Genomic DNA, 26,773 nt, shown 5'->3' with positions numbered 1-26,773 from the left:
GCCGGCGCCGGCACCGTCCCGCCCCGCCCCGCGCCTCCATCCGCGCGCGCCAGCCCCCACCAGTGCCGCCGCCAATCAGCGCGCGGCGCGAGCCGCCCGCGGAGGGACAATAGGGGAGGGGCCGGCAACGCCCTGCCTCCGGCCGGGCGGTCCGATTGGCCGGTTCGCCGCCTAAACCGGCCAATCGAGGGATGCCTTGCCGAGGCCCGCCGAGCCTATGGGCGTGTGGGTTCCTGTTCCGCTCGGGCAGTTTGAACGGCCGGTGCGGGTGGCGCCGCGGCCGCAGGTGAGCGGGGAGGGGGGGCCGGGCTGGGGCCGCGGGGCCGCCCTCTCTTCTGCACAGCACCCGCGTCCCTGCACAGCGGGGTCGGTGCCGGCACTGCCGCCGCGCCTTCCTTCTCCACAGCACCCGCATTCTTGCCCGGCGGGGCCGGGGGCGGCACTCCCACCGCCCCTTCCTTCTTCACCGCACCGGTATTGCTGCCCGGCGGCTTTATGCGCCGCCCGCGTCCCCACCCCGAGCTTCCCGACGGGCCGGCGGGTGCCCCCTGCCCCCGGGTGGTTGGGCTGGTGGCCTTAAAGGCCCTGTAAAAGCAAAGCAAAGAGGAGGAAGATCTCCTGTTCACAGTCTGATCATGCTCCCCGCCGCCAGACCGCCTCGAGACGCTCGGCGCGGTGTCCCTGTTGTCCCCGGCTGCCATGGCAGCGGCGGTCGTGGCACTGCGGACGCTGCCGGCGCCGGGGGCAGCTGCGGAGGGGCTCCAGAGAGAAGTTAAAAGCGTGAGCAGCGCTGCTTTGCAGGGAGGTGCAGCTGAAGGGAAAGGATATGTCATGCATCTACTGGCAGGTGGTATAGTTCTGTCCCTAGTGGTGACCCCCAAGGTTCAGTATTGGACTCAGGGTCGTTTAACTTGTTCACCCATGACTTGGATGAAGGGACAGCTGCCTCCTCAGTAAGTTCACTGATGACACAAAGCTAGGAGGAGTGGCTGATACCCCAAAGGGCTGTGCTGCCCTTCAGAAGGACCTCGATAGGTTGGAGAGATGGGCAGAGAAGAACTGTCTGAAATTCAACAAGGGCAAGTGCAGGTGTTGCACCTGGGGAGGAATAACCCCCTGCACCAGCACAGGTTGGGGGTCAACCTGCTGGAAAGCAGCTCTGTGGAGAAGGACCTGGGGGTCCTGGTGGACAACGAGCTGTCCATGAGCCAGCAGTGAGGCCTTCTGGCCAGGAAGGCCAGTGATGTCCTGGGGTGCATTAGGAAGAGCACTTCCAGCAGGTCGAGGGAGCTGATCCTGCCCCTTTACTCAGCCCTGGTGAGGCTTCACTTGGAGTGCTGTGTCCAGTTCTGGGCTCCTCAGGGCATGAGAGACATGGAACTACTGGTGTGGGTCCAGCAGAGGGCTACAAAGATGATGAGGGGAACTGGAGAGTCTCATTTGTGAGGAAAGGCTGAGGGAACTGGGCTTGTTCAGCCTTGAGAAAAGAGGACTGAGAGGGACCTCATCAATGTCTATAAGCATCTGAAGGGAGGGTGCCAAGAGGATGGATCCAGGATCTTCTTGGTGGTGCTGAGCAATAGGACAAGGGGCGATGGGCAGAAACTGGTGCATGAGAAGTTCCACTTGAATATGAGGAAGAACCTCTTTACTGTGCAGGTGACCACACACTGGAACAGATGCCCAGAGTGGTTTTGGAGTTTCCCTCACTGGAGATTTTCCAGAACCATCTGGATGTAATCCTGTGCCATGTTCTCTAGGATGATCCTGCTTGAGCAGGGAGGTTGGACCAGATGCCCCACTGTGGTCCCTTCCAACCTTACCCATTCTGTGATTCTCTTTCCTAGGTGTTGAGTTCTCTGATCTGCATGAAACATTAAATTATTTGGAAGCATCACCTTTAGTTAAAAACAAAGCCAGAATTGCAGAAACCTGAGCACAGCTTAATTAGTTCAAAATTAAGAAGGAGAGCAACCATGGTGAGTCAGACCAAAATCTTTATAGTTGCATCCAGTTTCTTAAAAGTAGCAGTCTTGTGTCTCACCATATAATATTTGCAGCTGAGCAAATCAGCTTGTTGACCCAGAGATGGTGTCTTAATATCCCTTGATTTCTCTTTTAGAAACTTGTCTGGTATTTTGTGGGACTTAGTGCTTGTTCACTGAGATTAAAGCAGACAAGTTATTCTTAGGCCAGCTTGCTGAGCAGGGATCTTCTTCTGGAGCTATGGCAAAAAAAGAAAGTGTATGCCTAGTGGAAGCAAAGTCAGGTGACATGGGAGGAATACAGAGATGCAGCTCTCCACTGTAGAGAGAAAATTCATGTGGCCAGAGCTCAATTAGAATTGAAGCTGGCCTGTACTGTGGGGGACAAAAAAAATTGTTTTTTTAAAGTATGTCAGTAGTAAAAAGCAGTCCAGAAATAATGTGTGCCTGTTACAGGATGAGGATGGTCACATCACAAACAAGGCTATTGACAAGGCAGAGATGTTTAGTGATTTCTTTGCTTCAGTCTTCAACTCTGATGCAGTCATTAGTCACAGCCAGCATGGGTTCATGAGAGGAAGGTCTTGCTTGGCAAACTTAATTCTCTTTTATGACAAGGTAACCCACATGTTTGTTCAAGGGAAGCCAGTTGATGTAATCTTTTTTGGATTTCAGTAAAGCTTTTGATACTGTCTTTCACAGTATCCTTCTGGACAAAATGTCCAGCACACAGCTGGATAAACATGTGGTGTGATGGGTCAGCAACTGATGACCTGTCACTAGTGGGGTTCCATGGGGCTCAATCTTAGGCCCTATGCTCTTCAACATCTTCATAAATGATTTGGAGACAGCACTGGAAGGGTTACTAAGTAAGTTTGTTGATGATACTAAATTGGGTGGAGCTGTTGATTTTTTTCAAAGACAGAGAGGCCATCTGGGACAGGGCAACCCCGGATGTGTGAGCAGACTTGGAAAAATAAGAGGCTGGAAAGCAGCCCCACAGAAAGGGACCTGGGGGTCCTGGTCAATGGCAAGTTGAATATGAGTCAGCAGTGCCCTGGCAGCCAGGAGGGCCAACCGTGTTCTGGGGGGCATCAGGCAAAGCATCACCAGCCAGTCGAGGGAGGGGATTGTCCCACTCCACTCTGCACTGGGGCGGCCTCACCTTGAATATTGTGTGCAGTTTTGGGCACTGTAGTATAGGAAAGATATTGAGCTACTAAAGAGCATCCAAAGGAGGGCAACAAAGATGGTGAAGGGCCTTGGGAAGGCATATGAGGAGCGGCTGAGGTCACTTGTTCTGTTCAGCCTGGAGAAGAGGAGACTGAGGGGACACCACGTTGCAGTCTACACCTTCCTCATGAGGGCAAGAGGAGGGACAAGGACTGATCTCTCTGGTGACCAGTGACAGGATCCAAAGGAATGGCATGAATCTGTGTCAGGGGAGGTTTAGGTTGCATATCAGGGACAAGTTCATCACTCATAGAGTGGTTGGGCTCTGGAACAGGCTCCCCAGGGAAGTGGTCACAGCACCAAGCTTCACAGAGCTCAAGAAGTATTTGCACCATGTTCCAGGCACATGGTATGATTCTAGGTGCAGGGCCAGGACATGGACTTGATCCCTGTGGGTCCTTTCCAGCTCAGGATATGCTATGATTGTAGCATGATGTAGCAATGACATGTCTGTAAACACAGGGTTAAAATAATTGTATTTCTCTTCATTTATCCTAGCAATGCAATCTGTTGTTTTGTACAGATATCTGGAATTTTAGGTTCACTAGGATTTTTACTGAAATGCTGCACTAATCAGAATGCAAACTCTAGACACAAATATTAACAGTAAGACAGGCAAAACATAGAAATGTGAGGAAAGCTCAAACTCTAAGTATTAAACTGTTAGTGGAATCTAAAGCTGTGCTCAAGTCAGTAAAGGCAGTCAGGTGGAGACCAGATGGACAAACACAGTGGAGGGCTAGTCCATGGTTATAAAGAAGAGGGATGGGAAGAGGAGCCAAACACACTGAGCTTGAGGTGACAGCAAGTGACTTCTTATATAAGACAATGTCAAACAGGTAAGTTTCAGTTAACAGATTTGAAGGGAAGGGTGGTCTGGAGGGGAGAGGTAGCATTGCTTATGATGAAGGAACCTTTTGAGTTTTAAAAGACCATGGAGTAGTTTCAGTGATAAGTAAAGAACTAGATCCGCTAGAGTGTGTGTCAGGGACATGATCTTAGAAAACCGGAAACATAAATCAGGAGAGTGGTCTTATGTTATTGCACAAATTTTTCAGAAAAAAACTTTCTCTTCTGCTTCTCTGGACTTGTCTATGTTCACATGGAACTCCATTTGCCCCCCCGTGTCTCAGAAAAATCAACAGTTTAGTTCTTTTAAAGTGGACTGAGAAGGGAAGGTAACAGTATTTATAACTTCTGACTGCAAATACACATCTAATTCCTGTAAGTGCTAGATAGCTGGTCCTTTGTGATCTTCCATAATGCACCCCCCCCCTCCACATTTGGATGCATCTGGGGCTTTTAGAGTAGTCAGTATCCACAATTCGAGAAGCTATCTATGTGGGAAAGCACGTGAAGTTGCAGCTGATTTTTTAAGATTACTGAAGAAGTATTTTTTTGGTATTGAAAGAATTTATCAGCTAAAGGAAGGTAGGGTGCTAGTATAAAGCTATTTTATTAGGTAGAGAGGCCAAAACCAAAGGTGCAGATAAGGAATAATTTGTGTGTGAGAGAGGAAATTATCAGAGCAGGAGACAATGAAAACAGAAGAGGTGAGGAAGCTAGTATTTCTTCTCTCATCTACACACCATTCTACAGCAATAAAAAATATATAGTAAACATTCATTAGACTTCCTATTTTGTACTTAAAATACATGCTTGGTATATTAGGACTCAGCAGGAAGTAGGGAGATATTAATAATGTCTTTTGAACTTTGTGCAATAGGAAATCTCAGCATTTCTAATTGTCTTTATACCATTTTTAAAATGTCCCTTATCAGCACAGAAATAAGCTTACCATTCTGAAAGGTGTAAATACCCGTGGCAGAGAGAGCTTTTGTGGTACAGGAAGAATCAGTGTCTAGAATAGTTCAAAGAGCAAAAAGATAATTAATTTCCATCTGTATTCCTACAGACAGAGCTGTGATGTCAATGTGTGGGGTTTGATATTTTGAGAAAAGATGATAGTGCTGAAGTAAGATATTCCTGTCAATTTAATGACAGTATAACTAGCAATTTAAAAATTACATTTCTGTCAGAAAATGCATCTGTTTAAAAAACAACTGAAAATATTATAATTGACAGTGGTAAAGGTCTCTCTAAAAATAAATTTTCCTTCCAAGTTGTTTGCTACATTGCATGAGCAGTTCCTCTGGTTATTTACGGTGGTGTCCTTACTCTCTTCTGACAACTCCCTGTTCAATGTGTCTGATTGTCTTTCATGTGCATCAGGCAGCTTTATCACTCTGCTATTCGTTCATTAACAAATTCACCTTGCCTTATACTCAGTTTGCACTCATTTTCTAATTTCTTTCATCTTCCCCCCCATATCCTTTGCAGTCCTTTTTCCCCTTATTCTATCAAGTCTTATCACAAGAACTTCAGTTCTTCACTCAAGGACCTATTCATCTCTAGAAGATTAAAAGATACATATATCTTTCACAAAGTCTTCAAGTTTTCTTATCAGTTCTACAACATTGCCTACTTCCCAAATGTTCAAAGAATGCCTCACTGTCCTTAGAAATTGCTGGAATGATTACTTCAACCTAAGGCATTACTTGTCCTTCTATATCTGTTCGTCTTCCTGGGCCCGTAAAGCAAGAGGAGTCAGAAAAGTGGAGGGAGACTGATGCTGACCACTCAGCTTCAGGGTATTGAGGAGAGCATTTAGGGCATCATCTCATCTTGGGCTGTGGTTGAGGTTGTTTGGTGTATGGGCACAGTGTAGCTTAGGCATTCCTGTGTAGTAGGAATTTTGTACTGGAAACAAGCTGATAAGTTTGAAGACGATACAGTGTGAATTAGAATGAGGGATTGACACAGAAGTATATCTGTAACTGCAAGAACTGACATTGCTTTGTGGTCTTTCCTTTTTTTTACTTATGAGTCAGTGGAAGTATTTCCATGATTTTGAGTATGCTCTGGATCAGGCACTTTCCTACCTAGCATTATATAATGAGACTAGTCAATCAGTTTAGCCCAAAGAATGTGTATTGATGCAGTTTCTACAGCTGAATCTCTGTTTCTGGGGAAAATGTTGGTGAATATATGCTTACATACTGAAACTGAAGAATGAAGTTCAGCTTCTACTGTTTTATAGACTAACTTTGTGCAGAATGTCATCAGATGAGGAGAAAAGCACAAGTCCAATTTTGCCAAAAGACTCTGTTCCAGACAGTTCTCTTTCTTCAGATCTTCAGGTAGGAAAGAGGCAATATTATTTGATTCACTGTCATGGCATTTTATTTCACAAAGGATAATTATGAGAAAATCTAACTAAACATGCGTCTTTATGTTTTACATATACAGGAAAACAATTGAAATGTTATTGAAAATAAACAAATTAGGCCCCCCAAAAAATCTGATGCTAAAATATCTTCAGTTGGTTTCCCTTTCGTGCATTTCACAAGGAATTCAATTTATGTGAAAAATCTTATCTAATCTTAAGAGGTTGGTAGCTGCAAGTAAAATAGTACAGTTTTCTTACCTTTTTATTTTCTGGTGTTATTTTATATTTGTGTTAAGAAACCAGAATTTGACACAGTAGGATAGAAAGCCATTATTTTTGAGGGATGAAGCAAAAGTTTTATTTTAGGCTTTTTTCAAGAGGATGCAAAGATACAGGATAAAGTCTTTGTCCTATTCTTTTGAAAGCAGCAGATTTTCATCCTTTAATAATTGGTTATTCCTATTTAAGTAGTGGGTGATGGTTTGTTGCCTTTGGTAGAATTCAATCCAAAACAGGATAGTTTTGACAAAAACAGGGTTTGCTATTTGCCCTGTAGAAATGCCTCTTTACATTTGTCCCTTGGCGGTATGGGCATGTACAGCGGAAACACTGTCAAATTAAGGCGTTTTCTTCTTTCTTTTTTTTCTATGTGGGTTGACTTGTACCTTTTAAACTGCCTGTTTAGAGGCAATTCATATACTTCTCTGTTTGTGGTCATGTCTCATGGATAAGTTTTCTTAATCTTTGTTTAGCAATAGTAATACATCTGTGTTTCCAATGCTTTTTGTGGTAAGAAAACCGGATAAAAACATAGTGCTACAAATTTTAAAGGACCAGATTTTTCTGTTATGATCTGGTTGATTATCAAGGAGGTTCTAAGGCCACCTTGTAGAGAATGATAAACTAATATTAATGAATGACTGTTTTGCTAATGAGAACATGTCTAACGTAGAATAGAATAGTTCCAGTTGGAAGTGACCTACAACGATCCTTAGCCCAACTGCCTATGCATTTTGTGGCGGACCAAAAGTTAAAGCATATTACAAAGGGCATTGTCCAAATGCCCCTTAAACGGTGACGGGCACCTCTCTAGGAAGCCTGTTCCAGTGTTTGACTACTCTCTCAGAGTAAAGAAATGCTTCCTAATGTCCAATCTGATCATCCCCTGTGCAGCTTTGAACGATTCCCGCACATCCTATCACTGGATCCCAGGCAGAAGAGATGGGCACCTCCTTCCCCACTTGCCCTGCTCAGGAAGCTGTAGAGAACAATGAGGTTGCCCCTCAGCCTTCTTTTCTCCAAGCCCACAGTTCTTAGCTGCCTCTTGTAAGAGTTTATTACTGTTGAAAAAGAACACTGATGTCACAGCTGATCAATAGGAATGCTGACAGGAAACTGTTCTGCTCCCTTTAGATAACTTTGAAAGGTCTGTTTTGTTTGGTTTGGTTTGAGTCTTTTTGGTAATGTGTTGCTTTTAAATAGAGACAAGATTATTACTTTTTTGTTATAAAAACAATCCACTGGTTTTAGAGAATTTCCATTTACTTATAATAGGGTTCCACTGACCTTCAGGCCCTAGGACTATAAACCTCTAGTTTTACACAATAACAGATTTTTTTTTTGTAGTTGACAAAACAGCTTGAAAGTTTTGTTTAAAGCAGAACCAAGCTAGTAAGTAAACAAAAAAGATATATTGTTAATTTTATTAACAGTATGATTCTATTGGAAATTTATTGGTCAATATTGCATTCCAGTTGCAGCATCCTTGTTATGGAGAATTTAAGATTGAGGTAATGCACTTAATCACTCAATGTTTCCATACATATTCTCACTGCAGTCTCCAGGATTATTTTTTTATGTCTAAGTTTCTGGTTACAGTTGGGATACTTTGTTTTCCTTGATATTTGCCTTTTAACTTCATTCCAACAGTGTTGTAATACTGTAATTTATAAACATTTATTTCCAGATTTATCGCTGGATGCTGTCTGTTGACACTTTCTGTTGGCATGTAAGAGTGCGTATTCCCAAAGAGTGGATTCTTTGGGTTTTAATAACAGTGTTAGAACTTGAAAGAAAATTCCTGCCATAACTCGATATGTATATTTTGAGTGCTAGGAATGCCTATAGCAGGACAGATTGTGTGCTAATGATTAAATTGGGCAACTCAAAAGGAGCCAACAACTTGCATCTTACCTACTATGTCCCTTGAATTGAATAAGGTAATCATGGAAGTAGCTGGATCAGCTCTGAGAAGTAACTTGCTTAGGACAATTTGGTCACCTGACCTCTTTGGAGAAGACAGAGGAGTGATCTAGTGTCTTCTGCACAATCATTTAATTTAGATTAGCTAAGGTAAAGACTAGTAGGGGCTTTTTTATTCTGCATAAGTTTTGCTGCAGGGAGTTTTTTACAGATCCATGTAGTTCCTGGTTGAATAACTAATCTGAAGATATCTATTTTCTTCTTTTAACATCTGATAAAATCTAAGCTGTATTCATTTAGAAATATATGGCTACAGAAAAATTGCAGCTAAGTATACCTTTTACACAGAATGTGACACCCTTGCTTATCAAAAAAATACATTATGTATTTGTTTGCAATTATGTAGCTTCATAGACATTTATTTCAGCTTTTAATTTTAACATCATAGTTTAGAAGATAGGAAATGGACATTTAAATCGAAACTAGAATTCAGATAAAATGTACAGAACCAAGCTTCTTAAATTCTCTAAGTAGTTAAAACCCACAAAAATGTAAGGGTTACACAAAGTTTTAAAACATTATCTTTTTCAGTTGTTGGATTCAAAAACACATTGCACATAATTGTTACCTTTCATTGATTGTTTTCACTCTGACTTTCCCCAACTTGAAGAAGAAATTAATTTTTCAATTCACATTTGGTTTCTGAGGTTTGACCTCACTGGGATACTAAACAGAATTAGTATGATAGCACTAAGTGAAAAAAAATAACTGATAGTGGTCTGGTTTAGTATTTTCCAACTGGCATTTTTTTCAAAATCTTTAATTAGTGGGTTTGATTGGTTTCAGCATGTAACTGATACTGGAACTTGTTTAATGAATAACTGGGTTGTATGTTTAAGCTATAATACAGTTTAGAGTTTCACAATGAGCACTAAATACTTTCATTCTGAAAATCTGTTTAATTAGGAGATTTTTAAAAAATGTTAATTGGCGTACTTTGGTGCATAGTATAGTATAATGCCACATACCAGTTATATTAGTTTATAACTTCTTAATAGGAAGGTTTCTTTATTAATTATATATACACATTCCCTATACAGTTTTAAAAATACATAATATAAGGTGAGAATAATTATATCTACTCTGAAAAAAATAGTAGCTAATAAAATTTCTTTCAATGATTGGATTTATAAGAAATTGTAATGGTATGGAATATAAAGTGTGACTGCGTTCAGTAGCATCTTTGTCATGGTTATAAAAATACATATTTTTCTTTGCAGCAGTGTAGTGATTAGAATTAATATGGAGTCATTAATAGCTTATATGATTTGGAACTGGATTTTTTTCTAGTTTTTGTTTGTGTTTAAAATGCCTGTTATAGTATCCAGTTCTGGCATTTGGCAGAGTCTTTCTGTGTAACTATTACAGTGGATCTAGTTGTAATTAGAATGGATGTGAAGATTAAACAAGAGGAAGTTAAATTGTTAGAATCATTGTAGGAAAGCAGTTAACTTTTGCAACTTTAAGGGAGATTCTCTTAATTTTTCACCTCTCAAAAATTATAGAAAATAATTTCCACTCCTTTCATATAGCTTGGCTTTAGAAATGTAATTGTAGTTTTATAATTATTTGTCATCACTTTGCAACAGGATGAATACGAAGAGCCACATCATGATGCTGTAGTGACTCCAAAGTTTGCACAGGATTTATCAAAGTGGACAGAGTCTGCCTCAGAACTGACACCAGCTGACAGACCTGCAAGGGCAAAAAATTATGCCAGTCACAGTAAGACTTCAGGTAGTATGCCCAACAGGGAGTATAAGAACAAAGATACAACTTTTCTGACTTAGGTTTTTTAATAGCTTCAGTTGGAAAAATATATATAGCATATATATAGTACATTTGCACTTTTGCAGGTTTGCTTTCTGGCTTAGCTCCTCATGTTTCCAATGGTTTTTTCCCCTTCTTCTGTGATGATATTGAGACCAACAGAGTTTCCAAAGCCACGTGATGCCTTCTGAAATTAAATTCTGGTTTTGCAGTATTCGTTGATCTGGCATTTTTACTTTCTCTTCAGGTTTTAAAAACTGAAGTGAATGTTACCATTATGATGGTAGAAGTCTAACTACTGGTAATCTCTATTTCAGGAAATTTAAGTATACCTATATACATAATATCTTCCCTAAGAGCTTCCAGCCAAATAAGGAAAGTAATTAGAGTAAACATGCTGTACTATACAATTCAACGTCCAAACGCTTTTAAACTTCGAAACATAAAACCTAATTTCCTGTTCTTGTTACCAGTTTAGTTGATTAAATTTGAAAATTACTAAGACTGGAGCAGTAAATAGTTTGTTGCAGAGATGTGTAACAATGACTCACACCCAAAAAGTAGAAAAATTCCTTCTCTTCAGGCTTCCAGTACTCAGTATGGATCCATTAAACTTCTGAGAACATTTTAGAAAATTGCTACACTGAGCTTGGGCCACTAATAGCATGTCATGTGTGAGAACACTCTGTCAGAGCTTATTTACTTAATAAAAGCAGAACAAGTCAAATACTAGAACAACACAGAAAAAATCCAAAGGTAGTACTTGGATAACAGACATCTTGATAAACAGCTAATTTCATTACCTCTACCATAACAAGAATACAGTCTAGAGATTTGTTGGAGTAAATGCATGTGGAGATTATTTAATAAAGTAGATTTCTATACTTTTCGTATCCAAATGGTTCCATGTCCTTGATAACCTTAGCACACTGTAACTGAATGACATCACGCAATGCTGTGGAAGGAATAGAGGTGACAGAAGGAATGCGTTAGAAATAAGAATTAAATTTATATGTGTACAACTACAAAATTATGGCAATGCTGGAAAGCCAATATGAGTTATGTAAAATGATGATATAAGCACATAATAGATACGGTAAATAAGAAAAATGAAAGGTAAGTTAGGATAATCTGTACATAGGGAGGATTAAGGGAAGAGGAGTGATGAACTTGCAATGTTATGATCTCAGACTACGGCAGTGGTCAGTCTATTTTAATATCCTGGTTTTATTGGTTACATTTTGTTCTGTTTTTTTTTTCCCTTTGGAAGTATCTTGCAAACTGTGCTGTGTAAATCGGATATCTTTGCAATCTAACCACATCGTAAAAGTTTAAAAATCAAAACAAGCCTTCATGCATTTCACATCACAACTGAAGGAAGAACATAGTGACATGCAGGAATGAGAACAAGTGGTAAAGGACAGAACTGGGAATATTTAACAGTGGTAACAGTTGTCAGATAATTTATATTGTCAAATGCCAGCCAGATTTTCCATCACAGAAATTAGATGCATTTCAAGTAGTCTGGATCATCTGACTGGCATGTAACGTATTTTGGAGATTTTTTAGAAGCAATGAGTATTCAAATTTCGCAGTTAACTAAGCAATAGTTCTCTCGTTTACAGGAGAAAGAAGGACAAAAATCTAAAGCCCAATCTTAATATACTGTGTGATGGGGAACAATCTGTTTATGGTCTTCTGTTTATTGATATTGGGTAGGACATTTAGTCTATAGAAACGATGTGCTAGATGGGACTTCTTCAGTGCAAGCTGATTTTAATTTTATGATGTCTGGTTATGCATTAGCTTGACAGAAACATCAAAAAGCAGTTGTAACTATCTCTGCATCATGACTTTTCCTTATTTTCTTCTTGGGAGTGTGAGTGTAGTAGCTGTGTAGTGAGGAGTTATGAGCCAGACAGGTCTTCTGACTTTCTTTGGACAGGAGACCTACCAGCGACAGTAACTATAAAAGAGTATCAACCATCAGGCTCTACCTTGAATAAATTAGAAACGTCCATTTCCAGTGTCCACTGAAGATACTACTTTTTGACAAACAGATAAGCTTATCTCTTCAGGCTTGTCCCAAAATATAGTATTCATCCACTGAGGAACCAATTGTACAGACAATATTTGTTTTCAGAAGTGAAGACTAAAATGTTGGAGGTTTCCTCTCACGGTTTATGAAGAGAACTTTTGAAGTTGTCCTGTTCGTTATTAATAACAGGAAGCTGCTAATCCCTCTTCTTTCCAAATTTTTTTTATTCGGTTGTCAACTCAAATAGCAAATTTTCTGTCAGGAATAACTAAATATAAAACAATATTTTATTTCTTCAGTTTACTTGAATATTAAGTTCTTTATTCTTAATTCAAACACATGCCTATTAGCTTTTGGGCATGGATTAACCTTTGTTGCAGTGGTAGATAGCCACAGCACCTGAAAGTGAAGGCTTGTTGTTTAAGGCATTATATAAATTCAGAGTAGATATTTCCTTTCTCAAATTGTTTAAACTCTAATTAGATAAACAAATTTAAGGCTTTAAGGAAAATAGATGCAGGTAAATATCAACATGGAAATATAGCCACAGGCTGCTTTGTGAATGCTCGAAGGAACACCACTGACCTCAGGAGTTTACAGTCTCATTAAGGAAAAAGGCAAAAGTTTTTAGATTTTTGACCTGAGGCGTTAATAGTCCAGAAGCCTTTACTTAGAGATGTTGGTTCTGGCAATGGTATATTTTTAGTTCTTGCTGTGATCATCCTCTTTAAAATTAAATGACATTAAGTTACTGTTTTTAAAGGTAGCAGTACATTTTGCCTAATGTTAAAATAGAATTGTAGCTTTAAATACACTTGTGTCTTGGAAGTATATATTTGAATTGGGCTGTATCTCATGTGAGAAAAGGAGCTTTCTGATGCCATAAATATTTCTTTTCTTTGCTATCAGTGCCTGGCTTCTGACTTCCATTCAGAATGGGGACCAGGTAGCCTTTCCAAAGTGTCAGTCCTTATTCTCTTGTTTCATTTTTATCTTAACATCAGTGAAGCAGACTTTTGAGGCCAATATGGAACAACTTATTCTTTCAGAAGCAACTTCTTCGCAAGGGTCCATACATGGTCCAAGGGAAGTCAATGAAACCATAATGACTGAATTAACTTTACAAGATGAAAAGCTCAATCAAATAGAAAATATACTTGATCTCTGGACTGGAAGTCTTAAGGTATTTATTTTTTATGGAATCATAGATATCACAGATGTCAGTGTGTTGCAGAATAAGTGAGTGCCCAAAAAGTTGCTGTGTGATTACACTGGAGAATGGTGGTTTTCTTTTTTGTTGGTAGTGCATATTGCATGTAAAGACTAGAATATCTTATTTCAAAAACTTTGGAATAACTGTCTCTATTAGGGATGTTCAGATATTATTCAATAATTCATTGTGTCTAGTAATATTTATAGCTATAAATGTCCTGTGTAATGAAGGTATCACTGTAAATGTTCATTTCTCCTTAATTGCTAAGTGTTTTAAGATTAAAATATTAGGGAGGAGGGAATAGTTTAACTACCTGCATTACTGTCGTCCTTTTAACTTTTTTCAGACAAACATTCTGACAGAATTGAGAAATTGGAAACTTAGTTTGATTCAGCATCACAAGCTTCAAATGAAACAAGAAAAAGAGAAACATGCTGCACATGTGAAACAATTGTGCAATGAGATGGAAAACCTGAAGGAGTTACTACATACTTATGAAATTTCTATTGCCAGGAAAGATGAGGTAGTAATTCAGTTTCACATTTTAATAGTTCCTCTCTATTTAAAAATATCCACACTGAATTTTTTGGTCCACCTCTTTGAACAAAATTTTTCTTGAGGCAAGTAATGTGAAGAAGTAAATAATGTATTTAGATTGTGTAGTAGAAAACCAATCCTTGTTGCTAGTAGTGTTCTCCACGCTAGCAATGAAAACTTGACACTTTGTTTGTACATACTTTGCATTGTTTGCTTCTTAAATCTACAGTCTACTCTTGTTCCTTATTTGTTCCATGAAGATTGCACAGGCTTGGATGAGTCTATTAGCTCTTATACTTTAAAAGCCTCTAGTTTTTCAATTATTAGATTGGTTTTCTTGAATTTCAAATGTGTAGCAGTCTCCAAAGTGTTAAAGAGCCTCTGTTTTAGGATTCTTTGGAATTCTACATTCGTACATATTCTTAAGATTGTACTTTTGGGATCTGTGATTTACACTTTCCTGCTGTCAACAATGTAAACAACTTCCAACTTAACTAGTTTTGTGGAAATGGATATGAAATCTTGACAGTCTTGCATTAAATAACATAATTGAATCCTCTTATTGCTATCATGAATTTTTAACCTAGTACTTGGGAACACTTAATGAAGTTTGGATTTTTAATTCCTATTCACATTTTTTTCAAAAAACATAGATTGTGGGAGTTAAAATATGGATGAAGATCATGTTCTGTGTCCACTTGGAAAACAGTCTAATCTTACAGACCAAGCAAATATAAAGGTTGTAACATTACAAGAACAGGATTAGTGTAATACAGTTTAACTAGTGCGTATGTACATACTTATTTCAGCGTATAGCATTCAAACTTCTAATTCTATTGGATATCATTGTAGGTCACTCATATTTAATGTGCCATAATTCTGAAAGCTGTATCTCTTTTCTGCTACCAAAGAAATTTTTCTTCAGCCATTTTTATAGTTCTGTTTCTAAAAAAATTGATATGAATAGAAAATTACTACTGCTATCACCTGAATGGAAGGTGAAAGTGCTTCCATGCTTCCATGTATCACACTATGGCTATCAAAACTGCTGTATTATGACATGGACTTAACCTAAAATCATAAACCTCACAAATTATGAGTACTGTAGTTTCCTGTTTTCACATTGTAAATCTCACAAATGCTTTTATTGGCAAAAACATAATTAACGAAAATGGACTTAGGCTAAGACTTCTAGTGTATATCAGCATGCATGCAGCATTGAAAGTTGATGTTTTATGTTAGTATATGACACTTTTTCAACAGAATTAATTAATTGAATATATTAATTTAATTTGCTTTTTATTTTCTTATTGATTTGTTGCTAATTTATGCAAGTTTACTTCTAATTTTAGATAATTTCAATGTTACTTATGTAGCTGAGACTGTTCAGTTATTCTGAAACTAAGAAGTTAGGTATATTTAAGGAGAGAAAAGTAGCTTATACAGGATTAACGTACAGTATTATGAAAAACTCATTCTTAAAAATTATCTTTAAATTATTTCAAATGTATCAAATTGGCCTTTATTTGTTTTTACTTTCACATTTTAAACTCCTTAAAGAAACTAAGTTTTTGCTGGGTAATATTTCATGAAACATTCTGAAGATGGATTGAAACAGTTTGTATGAATTTCTGTCCTGAACAAAATAGTTCTTAGCAACCACTTAGCTTGTTTATTTTGGTCATACAGTTGAATAAGCTTTCTGCAAATAAGTTGTTTCTTTACACTTCAGTTAAGTAATCACTGAAACAAACTTCTAATATAAATGTTTCTGAATTATCAAAATTGTCTTTGAAATAAAAGATGCTTCTGACATTATGCTACAGTAACATTTAATTATTAGAAAGTAGCTCAGAAACCTGCAGATGTAGGAGGAAATAACAATTCAATTGAACTTTTCCTGAAACTACACAATGAAGGTGCTGCAATCTGAGTGTTGAAGCCATTGGAATTTTACTACTGATTTTTGTTTCCTACTTTATTACATTAAGGGGAAAATTCATAGAAAGCATCTGTTAAAAGCAAGTGCTTTAAGTGAAAAATAACTGAGGCATAAAGTACATTCTATTTGTATGATCTTACAGAGATCATAGCTGTGTTGAAATAGTGTTAACAAATATTTTTGCAGGTAATTACTAATTTGACCCAAGCAATAGAAAAGGAAAAGGAGAGAGTAGAGCTGATGAGAAAGTTTACGCTGTGGCGGATTCAGCATGTTAAAGCCAGTCAAGAGGTATGTGCACGAAATAAAAATGCAATGAAAAGGAAATCTCTGAACACAAAAGCATCAGAGCTGCTGCAGTTCCTGTTACAGTTTGAAGAAATGATGGTGTTTCTATTTTGATGTGTTTAACATTGTCAAATAACAGTTTGAAAACATCAATTCTAAAAAGAATGGTGCTGTCAAAATACTCTCTGGAATGGGGAAAAAAGTCAAGCCATTGTCTGTTGAGTACTTTGAAACAGAGTAGAATAATAGAATTGTTTTAAAGAAATTTTTAAACAATCCTGAAGTCTAAATTCATTTAAATGATATGTATTTCATGCTAGTCATCTGCAATCTTTGAGACTGCAGGTTTTATATGATTTCTGCAGTGAATCCAAATGTGCCACATACCCACTAAATAGCTTCACACGTGCGTGTTTGCACCATGTAGGTGAGGTTATTGCTTGAGTGTCATTAAACCAGAGTAAAAACACTGTTTTCTGTCACTTAGGAGTTAACAAATAGAGTTTCTCATAGCGGGGACAGTAATGCTCCATGACATGTGCAGGAAGAAACATGGAGCTTGCTGATGCTGTTTGTATACCACTTTGCTGCAGGACCTGTTACTCAGCTGAGGTGTTCCAACTGTGGTCTACATAATAAATTGTAAAACAGTCATCCACACTTAAATACTTAAATTTTTAGCCAACCTCAACTTCCACACCATGTGGTTATATTTGTTTCCTAAGGAATATGCAAATAGAATAGCAGACAAACAATTTCGGACAACTTTGATGAAGAAAGTGTGGGCAGCGTGGCGCTCTCTTAGTGAAGAAAAATGGAGAGATAAAGTAGCAAGAGCCTGTCAATTGAGGGCAGAAGATGTCTGTGTTCAGCTCACCAATGATTATGAAGCCAAAATTGCAGAGGTAAATTCAAATTTCTTTTTTTTTTATTCTTTACTCTTTTGCTGCCAGTTCCCATCCCTCCAAAGTATCTCCTTCTCAGCAAATCTGAAAAACATGAGGATTTTCCAGCAGAACAGAGCTCCTAGCTATACAAGAAGATCTGAGTGGATATAAGATGTTATGTTTTTAGATGTGACTTTTTTTCCTGCATCTGCTATAAAATGTTGCTGATCTGCATGCACAAATGAAATAAATTGGACTTTGCTGAAATGAGATGAATCTCTGTTTGCCCACCAATGCCGTTTGTTTTCTAGCAGCGTCCTGTTAATATTGGCTACGCATTATGAGGTTTTAATGAAGAAGACCATTATTATTCTGAATGATCATGATGAGTACAGTACTTTTTCTGTAATAGCTATTCTGTTAAAAGCTGAAATTTGCCTTTAATATGCCAATTAAGTTTGTTAAAGAATTTTCAGAGCTTAAGGTGAAGTTGTCAACCTGTGCATGGTGCATGGCAAGTAAACAGTTTTAAAATATAAGTTTTAAGAGCTTTGTATTTCAACAAGAAATTAAACTTAGAACTTTAGGAACAGGCTTACCAAATGTGACTTACCAGCACAAAAACTGTAAGTAGTAAATTACAAAAGTAACTTGGTCTGTTCTTTTCTCAGCACTTTTAGTTTTTTACAGTATCTAAAGAAGAGAGATTGGTGGTGACAATTCACCCTATGCTTAAATAATTGTCTGAGAACACTTACTGTTCACTTCTGTTGAGTGAACCCATGTTCCTGCAGAACTCTAGGTTATGCCAGATGCCTAACTTCTAGAAGACAAAAGCTTGCAAGATACATTTCTGCTTAGTTGGTTAGGTAGGGTCTGACAGTCCTCTCATCCTGGATATGCTCTAGCACTAGTATTGTACTGTAGTACAAAGAAATTACAAGTAGCTGTTCATCTCTGGTGAACCAGAGATTTTGGAGTTCAAATGCATATCTTTGTAAATATAGTAAGTGACTTTTAAAGCACATTGATTATTATGTTTGCATTCATAAGTCCAAGAGAAGTGTTTTCTTATTCTGTTTCGTAGCTAACTGCTAATTTGGAACGGACAAAAGCTGAGATTCTGCGACTGCACAGTGAAAGGGATCAGTATGAAGACACCATGAAGAAAGCCTTTATGCGTGGTGTATGTGCTTTGAATCTGGAAGCAATGACCATGTTTCAGGGCAAGGACAGTAGGCCAGATCCTGGTTAGTATGAACAGCAGCTCTAATCAGGTAGTGCATGTGCATTTTCATTGAGTTTGTTTGGGATTTTTTGTTTGTTTTAACAGAGTTCCTTTTTGCCTTTTTTGTTCTTTTTTTTAACTTGGTAACTTGTAGCAATACAAAGTTTATTAAATTTCTATTGCTTTAAAAAGTCCTGTTGAATATGTTGAGAAATTCTGATGCTGAACTTTGTAGTGCTATAGCTGAAAGGAAGAATGTGTTTTCTTCATCCCACGTTGCTGGGAGAGAGGTAATCTGCATCTGAAGGCAGAACAAGAAGCCAAGGGTGGAAACTTCTTAAAATGCTGTATTACAGGGGAGTGAAGGGGAAATCCTGAAAATACCCTTATGCTCTGGAATCTCGGTGTGCAAGGAATCAGCTTTTCCCAGACAGCTCTCCCTTCTTTCTTAGTCTTGCCTTTGAATATAAAAAGGGCAAGCAATCTCTCAGGTTCTGCATTTAGTTGTAATTTTATGCCAGAACAGGAAACACCAGTCTAATTATATCAGCAGCATACCCGTAAAACCCATGCAGCTACACAGGAAAGAGCTGTGCACGCTTACTGATGTAATGAAATCACCCCCTCAGACTGAGACAGTCTGTAGCAGTGGGAACATTATCGTGCTGGTGCAGCAATCTGCGTTAAAGAGAAAATAGCTGTGCCAGCAGGAGTGTCACAGCTGTACATGTGGCTCAACAACCAGCTGTACTGAACAGCAGTGGTTAATGTCCTTAGACAAGTAGCTTCAGTTGCTAAATTTAACAATCTTATACAGAAGTTTCTGAATTACATTGGAGAAATTCTTCACCAAAAAATGTAGATATGAAGAGGAAATAAAAACCCAAAGAAGGTATAGGAGGATACTTACCCGAGGGGCTGTCTAAGCCTGTTAAACATAAGCAGTATTTGTGCAGTTGCTTAGAAATTCGTATGACACTGGCTAATATAGTAGCTGTGTGCTATAAAAACATAGGATCAGTATTCAGAGAGAGTCAAGAACAAAGGATTTTTTTAATATACTGAGTCTGGAAATAAAATTACACGGCATTTCCCAAGCACTTTATTTTTCACTGTTATTAATTAAGAACTACTCTATATTGAAGCTTTAGCTTTTATTTGTTTGTTTACTGTTTTCAAAAAACATGGAACAGACAGCATCCCTAGTAATGATGGGTGGTGTGAAAAAAAAACATTGTTTCTGTAGACCTGTAAAGAAGAGGGTAAGTAGGGAGGAAATGAAGAAAAATGAGTTCTAGAGCAGCCATGATCAGCCCCTGAGTTTCATGGACCAAAGATATTCCTTGATTTTTACTATGAAGTTGGAACTGATACTCTGCACCAGCACAATATGTAAAGATTTTTCTGTGCTGGATGTTACGGTACCTGTCACTAATTTTTTGTGTGTCCAGCATTATGCTTTTTAATCAGACTTCATAACATCTCACAGACTCTGTTGTCCTTGGTCCCAAGCAGTCCACCTCTCATACCACCTTCTCCCCTGCCACAGGCACACTGTCTCTTTCTTGCTACAGCCAGATGGTGGTTTTAATGAAGTTAGTTACATAATTATTTATAGGGTTGTACACCTGTTGATTTGCATTGTTCATCAGTTAGAACAGTAATCAGGACATCAGGGACTTCAAACATCAGAGTAGATGATAATTGTGCTTTGTTCTAGTCTTGTAATCTGTGGACATCAAAACTTCCATCAGTCATAAATTTATATGAACACTGCAGTGCCACCTACTGTCATTGGAAATAAAAGCAGAATTTTGTCCCTTTAGAGATTTATTATTAGGTTATTATAATGTATGTTTAATATACGTACAATATACAGACAACACACATATCCTGTACATTATAATGTAGGTTATTAATAGTGTGTGAGTATTACAACCTTCATGGGTCCATAACACTTAGTGTCAGTGTTGATGGTGTAAAAGTTATCTCAGTGATTTAGACCTTTTTTTGTTATTAGTATATTATTTTTAACCTCTTTACGTATTTAAGGGAACATCGAACATCGAAGTCACAAGAACTCATGACTTTTTGCTTATGAAAACCCTAACGCTTTTTTTAAATAATGTAGATCATATCTGATTGTTGTGTAACTGTGCATTGCTCCTGTCTGTGCTTAAGCTTAATGTGTGTGTGCATACATCATATCATGGCTGGGCTTCGCGAACGAAGATCTGGGAAGGCTCTATCCGCATTTGCTGCAGGCACGCTGGTGGCTTATGAGGCCAATACGTGACAGACAAATCCGATTGCAAAAGGCACAGCAGAAAGACTCCTTAGATGGTGTATTCTGCAATACACGGTTCTTTCTGCGTTGCCTTTTTTCCTCGAGGGTGATCCTGCGTGTGTTCTCAAAGGAGACAGTTGTGTTATAGATGGTGTGTCTCCAGGCCTCCCGATTTGAGGCCAGAGTAGACCAGTTATGGTGATCAAAGGCCAGAGTAGACCAGTTATGGTGTGCATACATAGATATGTACAAAATGCATATTCTGACATTCTTTCACTCTTGAAATCTATGAACATTGCACTGACTTGAAGCACCTTCCTTTTATTTTTCCTGCTTACTTCAAAGAATAGTAGAAAACCAAACACTGCTACTACCACATGGTGTCACTCTAGTCCCTGGAATGGGCAAAGTTCCATTGTCTTGGAACTCCTGCTGGCATCAGCTGCTTCAGAAATAGGAGAGTAAATAAGAACACCTCTCTCTCCTTTCTTTAATGAAGTTCCTCTAAAAGGAAAAGGCTGAAAAGGCTTGGAAAAGATACTGGCTTATGTCTGTAGATCTGACATCCACAGGATGTCTGCATTGCAAGACAAAAGAATCCTGGATGGATTTTGCGCAAGCTCAGGCTTACCCAGCGTAACCTGGTGAGCGGACACAAGGGCTGTAGGGTGCCTGTAGATAATCCCAGCCCTACAGCCAGGATGTGGCCAATGTCCAGCCATTATATGTGGCGATAAGACACTGTGAGTGTGAGCTACGGCTTCTTGAAATTGCACTGTATTATCAGGAAAGTTAAAGTAACATTTTATTTTACTGCCAGTAAAATAAAATGCCTTAGAGATCTTGCATCCTCATGAAAGTCCAGTATGATCTTTCTGTTTTTTGCTGTTCTCTACCTAAACTGGATTTTGGCCCTTCGTATAAGAGCAGCTCTTGCACGCTGGATTTAATATTGTCAAGCAATATGAAGAATCTCAGTTCTTTGCAGTAGAAGTATGTGACAAATGCCACAGGGATGTTGAGACATAACACAGAAAGCAGCCCCTTGAAAAACATTTCCTAGCATCTCAAAAGACAGGTAGAATACAGGAATGTTTGTTTTACATGTGTACACCTATAAAGAACAGGCTGATCCTTCTCATTAGATAAAATGTAGATAGATACAGAATTAGATACAGAAATCCCAAAGAAATACTAAAATTTTTATGGTAACTTGTCTTCCCCCTTCTCCCCCCCTTAAGATTTGCTAGATTATGTGCTGATTCCATTACTTTGTGTTTCTAATAATAGATATAGGAAGTAGGAGAAATGATAATGGTACCACTGTTGCAGGAAGGCTACCTCCTTCACAATATAATCCACCCTCACCACCACCTCCACCAGCAACTACTCTTCAGCTGGAAGGCATGGTAAGTGTGTTCCTGGAACAGAACTGTATTTGCTAGAAATGAAACTGAACTTCCTTGGCTGGAGTTTTTTGAAGAGAGTCAAAGTATGAAAGGAAACCTGTGGTTATGTTCAGATTGAATTGTGAAAATGAAGTGACTGGAGCACAGCTGCTGTGACTTGCTGTACTTTCAGTAAGCTTTGTTTTTTATTTTGGTGAAAATGCATTACACTAATGAAGACAAGATCACTGCAATAAGCAGAATTTGCTCTCCAAGGTTCTTTATGTAAAAAAGCTGTTGAGTTTTTCTTAAAAACGCCTGAATTTTTAAGAAAATTTTTGAGAAAATACTCTGAAAAGAAGAAAAGCTGGCTTGCCTTAAAGCTTCTTTTTTAGGGGTGTAACACGTATAGGCACAGAGGGAACTCAGCGTATTGTCATGTCAGCTTAGCCAGATTATTATCCAGTAGCTTGGTTGTTCTGGACCTGCCCTGGAGTCATCCAGAAAACATTGCCACTGTAAAACCATTTCATGCCGAAGTGTAGGTTAAAACAAAGATGTGTGTGCCTCTCTCCTGATTTATCGTTCTAATAGTGACAAATGCTATTCACACCCTTTCTACAATTTTTAGACAAGTGATTTTAAATTAGCTAATAAACAGGAACAATAAAGGTAAAATATTTGCAAAGACATTAAAATTAGAAGGATAATTAGTTTAGTAAAAAACCTGACTTTCTAAAGAGTAAAATTTTATTTTCTGGAAAGTTATATTCATTCTTTGTAAACTCTGGTTTTATTCACAGTTTTCTAGCCACTTTAGTCATGCAAGCACTTCTCAGACCAGGCTAGATTCTGATTCTCCAGTAATCATCACTAGCACAGCAACAGGATCTGGTGTGACATCAACTCAAAAACTGGTAACAAGCTAAAATTAACCTTTTTCTTTTTTTCTACTTTAAGGTACAGTTATAACAAATATTAGTTTGGATATTGTCATTTCTGCATTTTTCAGAGCAACACAGATATGTAGTTGAGGACACTGCTGTAGAGTTTCAATAGCTGTGTGAAGACACTAGCTTGCAAATGCTCATTAATGTTACATAAACCCATGTACACTAAGAGCAATTTTAAATTCATTTTGGAGTTGAGGAGGCAGAAGTGTAGCAAAATAAGGAACAGAAGAATGTATGTACACTTACGTATAGTGCAATAGGAACAACTAGTGTTTGACTTGATACCCTTTTGTTATGGAAAGAGTATGCTTTGCTTCATTATCCTGCTGTTTGAAGTGTTTTCTCATTCCTTTTTCTTTACTTGTTGCTAAACTGCTCTCCTTTCTTTTCCCCATCTGACACAGTTTGCTATCAGCTGTCAGAGAGAGATGCAGCGTTATATGCATGGAAGTTTTTTGGTATCTGCTCTGTCCTTGCTAGGAAGGCTTTCCACATTGAAGTACCTTCAACTGTCACTTGAGTATGCAGTCAGTGAGCAAAGCAAAGCTATCCATGCTGCTGGATTTTTGTCAAATTAGCCTAGCTCCCCTCAGGACAGAAGTCATTTGCCTGAAATGCTATATCTTACTTAGCATGGAAAAAGATGGTTGCAAGTAGGTGGAGCAAATTCAGTCCTGTGTAACATAACTGGACTACCTGCAACATCACGTGGTCCATTTAGGCATCTGGCAGATAAAACTAAGCAAAAATATTAGAGCACTGTAAATATTATGTTTAGAATTTTTTACCAACTAATATTTAATTTACTTATAGCCCATGGCAAAAGTAGTAACATCTGCTCAACAGAAAGCAGGAAGAACAATCACTGCTCGTATCACAGGCAGAGCTGATATGGGACAAAAATCCAGAACTTGTGGGAGTTTAGCTGTGATGGGAGTTGCTCCACCCATGAGTTCAGTCATTGTTGAGAAACATCATCCAGTCACTCAGGTAAGTCAGAATTATGTTTGTTACAGTATTCTTATTACAATACATTTGGTAATAGTTTAAAGAAAAATTATATTGTGAAGAGGTATTAGACAAAACTCAGACTCGAGTCCTGTTTAAAATAGCAAAACAGTACTTGCAGTCTTTGGGCTGGGTGGAAGGCTCTGCCGAGGAGATTGCCACTTTAATCTGTTTGTCTTAGTTCTGTAGTAATTATTTCACAGGTATAGTAGTCTCGTATCTCTTTCTTAGCCAGCTCTTCCATGAGAAGTAGTTGATCCAGCAAGGTTTGGTGTCATCACCATGCCACCACAGTTTAAAGACAAGTCATGGTATAGAGCAGGAGTGACTGAAGCAGAGGTGGTAGAGGTACAGACTCACCTGACATGCTGAGCTTAGCAAATGGCAAGGGGGAAAAAGTAAAACCCTTGTCCAGAGGCAATCAAATTTGTCAAGTCTGCTGCTTGTCGTATTTTGAATCCTATTCTCTGTATTTATCCTGAAGAAAACACTGAAATAGTTGCATTCATAGGGTATAGAGGCAATATTTAAGAGCACTATAAAAGTGACCTAAATGGCCTAGGCAATCACTACACATATAGACCAGTCTGAGCAAAAAATGGTTTTACCTGGAGGTATAGGGAACAACTGAAGATATTTTTTGTTATATTATAACCTGTAAAATAGAATCTGAGTTTTCTCTGTGTTATCTGAAAGTCCAGTTTCTTTTCAGTGATACAACCAGAGCAAGCAGAGCTACTTCATGTCCCTTAATCTGGCTGGAGTTACTGGTAGCTGTGTGAGGAATGTTCTGCTTTCCCCCATTTCCTGCGGTGACTCAGAGCCCTATGGCAGGCTGCACGCAGCTTTCTAGAATTTGGGCTCCTAAGCAGATATTCATAATTAAATTGTATGTCCTTAGAGGGTTAGAGGTTCAGTGTGATAATTATTTCATTAAGAACAATTTCTGGATTCAGAGTGTGTGACTAGTGTCACAAAGAATGTACCTGAACACTGTATCAAAAACTGATTTCTGAAAATGTAATAAATGTGAAACCCCACCTCAAGATATATTCTGTATACTCTTTCTGCAAATAAATGCCTAAGTGGAAGACAATCAGATTGAAATGTTTCTCAAGTTAATCTGAGAAGGGAGAGAGTTTACCTTGATTAAAAGCAGAATAACTACTGTTTATTACACTAAGGTGGCTAGTTTTTTGTGCAGAAAATTAATTGTTGATAAAATTGCAAAACTTTTCCTTTCAGAGATCTTTCAGAGGCTTCCTCATAGCAAATAATAAGCTTCAAAAGGAAAGCTGGCATGATGAAATTAGCACTACAGAGGAAAATTCTGAATGATTTGGTAAAAAAAAACCAAACGAACCAACCTTGAAATAAGATTGAGGTGATAAAAGCTCAAGATAGCTAGTTAGAAGTTTAGCACTTTACATTCTAAAAACTGTATTACAGATAAGAAAGGAAAAAATTAGTCGTTCTGTTAAAGTAACCCTTTTTTTTCTATTTTGATAAGTATATTTCAATTTGCTCGATTGCAAATCTTTGCTTAAACTACAGCTCAGCTGGGGCTAATTTAATGGGAATTTTTTTGTACCCCTAAGTGTTTTGATGTATCTGATTACTTTTCAGCAAACTGTATCGCAAGCCACTGCTGCGAAATATCCTCGAACTGTGCTCCATTCTTCTGGCTCTACCACTGCGAGACCTGCAGGACAAGCTGGGCGAATGCTTCAGGGCCAGACCTCTACCAGTGTTCAGTCAATTAAAGTTGTTGACTGAGTGAATATCATTATCACCGGTGGGGTTTTTTTATTAAGGTACCTCCTCCCAGTCTTTTCAGATTTGATGTAGTAGGGCTTAAAGTACATATCATGTTTTTACCCTTTGCTAAAAAAAGGGGGTTTTTTTAAAGTGCTTTTGTAGTAAACATCTGGAGGGGAAAAAAACTTGAACTGTTGTTCTACCTCCAAACTACTTGGGAACTTATTTTATTAAGATAAACCCTTTCTATTTAAGGAATCTTTTGCACACTTTTAAATAAAGGATACAATGTGATTTTTGTCTGAATCTCTTTGTTTAGTTCCAATGATACTTAACATCTGTGTTCAAGAGAAAATTAAATTTATTTTTGTTATAAATGCTTTTAGTTGCTTTTAGAGTAAGTGTAGTTGACACGCACCTTAATTATATCCTACATCTTAGTGTACTTGAATGAAGAACAACAGGGTGGTATCCTTCACACCCCAGGGTGCAGCTTGGGCCAGGTGAGGTACTGAGTCCATCAGATTCTTAAACATTCTCATTTTTCAAGCTAATGTTGCAGAACTTCATGCATTCCATAATTTGAGGATTTACCAGCCTGTTCTTCATATTCCTGTGATGCTTTGCAGACATGTCAAAATAGGTTGCACACAAGAGGGCAGTTTGGTGTAAAACTTCACACAAAGATACAGATTATCTTTTTACTACAAACAGTAGGATTCAGTCCAAAATAATGCAGATTATATACAAACAGAAAAGGTGATTCA

The 26,773-nt window shown here is 38.3% G+C and overlaps 1 protein-coding gene across 7 annotated transcripts in view; it reads left to right on the top strand.

Annotated features, from left to right (window-relative positions):
• The first annotated feature begins 199 nt into the window (after positions 1–199).
• Positions 200–26,773, top strand: part of POC5 (POC5 centriolar protein) — a 27,911-nt gene continuing 1,337 nt past the window's right edge. For 2 of the 7 annotated variants that reach the window (XM_027709961.2, XM_027709962.2), the window contains exons 1-12: positions 202–286; positions 6,319–6,418; positions 10,299–10,446; positions 13,522–13,700; positions 14,077–14,253; positions 16,396–16,500; positions 17,223–17,402; positions 18,472–18,634; positions 22,190–22,308; positions 23,091–23,204; positions 24,054–24,230; positions 25,875–26,062. In XM_027709961.2, the coding sequence (XP_027565762.2) occupies positions 6,335–6,418; positions 10,299–10,446; positions 13,522–13,700; positions 14,077–14,253; positions 16,396–16,500; positions 17,223–17,402; positions 18,472–18,634; positions 22,190–22,308; positions 23,091–23,204; positions 24,054–24,230; positions 25,875–26,024 (1,596 nt within the window). In that variant the 5' untranslated portion in view covers positions 202–286; positions 6,319–6,334 and the 3' untranslated portion in view covers positions 26,025–26,062. Of the gene's footprint in view, positions 287–395; positions 475–1,847; positions 1,980–6,318; positions 6,419–10,298; positions 10,447–13,521; positions 13,701–14,076; positions 14,254–16,395; positions 16,501–17,222; positions 17,403–18,471; positions 18,635–22,189; positions 22,309–23,090; positions 23,205–24,053; positions 24,231–25,874; positions 26,301–26,773 lie in introns of those variants that run through there. The other 5 variants (XM_027709964.2, XM_039384530.1, XM_027709966.2 and 2 more) reach the window with 5 other exon arrangements.

This window comes from Pipra filicauda, unplaced genomic scaffold (assembly GCF_003945595.2).
Source record: "Pipra filicauda isolate LSUMZ 115617 unplaced genomic scaffold, ASM394559v2 scaffold35_size7292922_pilon, whole genome shotgun sequence".
Lineage (NCBI taxonomy): Eukaryota > Metazoa > Chordata > Aves > Passeriformes > Pipridae > Pipra > Pipra filicauda.
The sequence above is the reverse complement of the archived record's forward strand: the minus strand, read 5'-3'. Positions and strand labels throughout refer to the sequence as shown.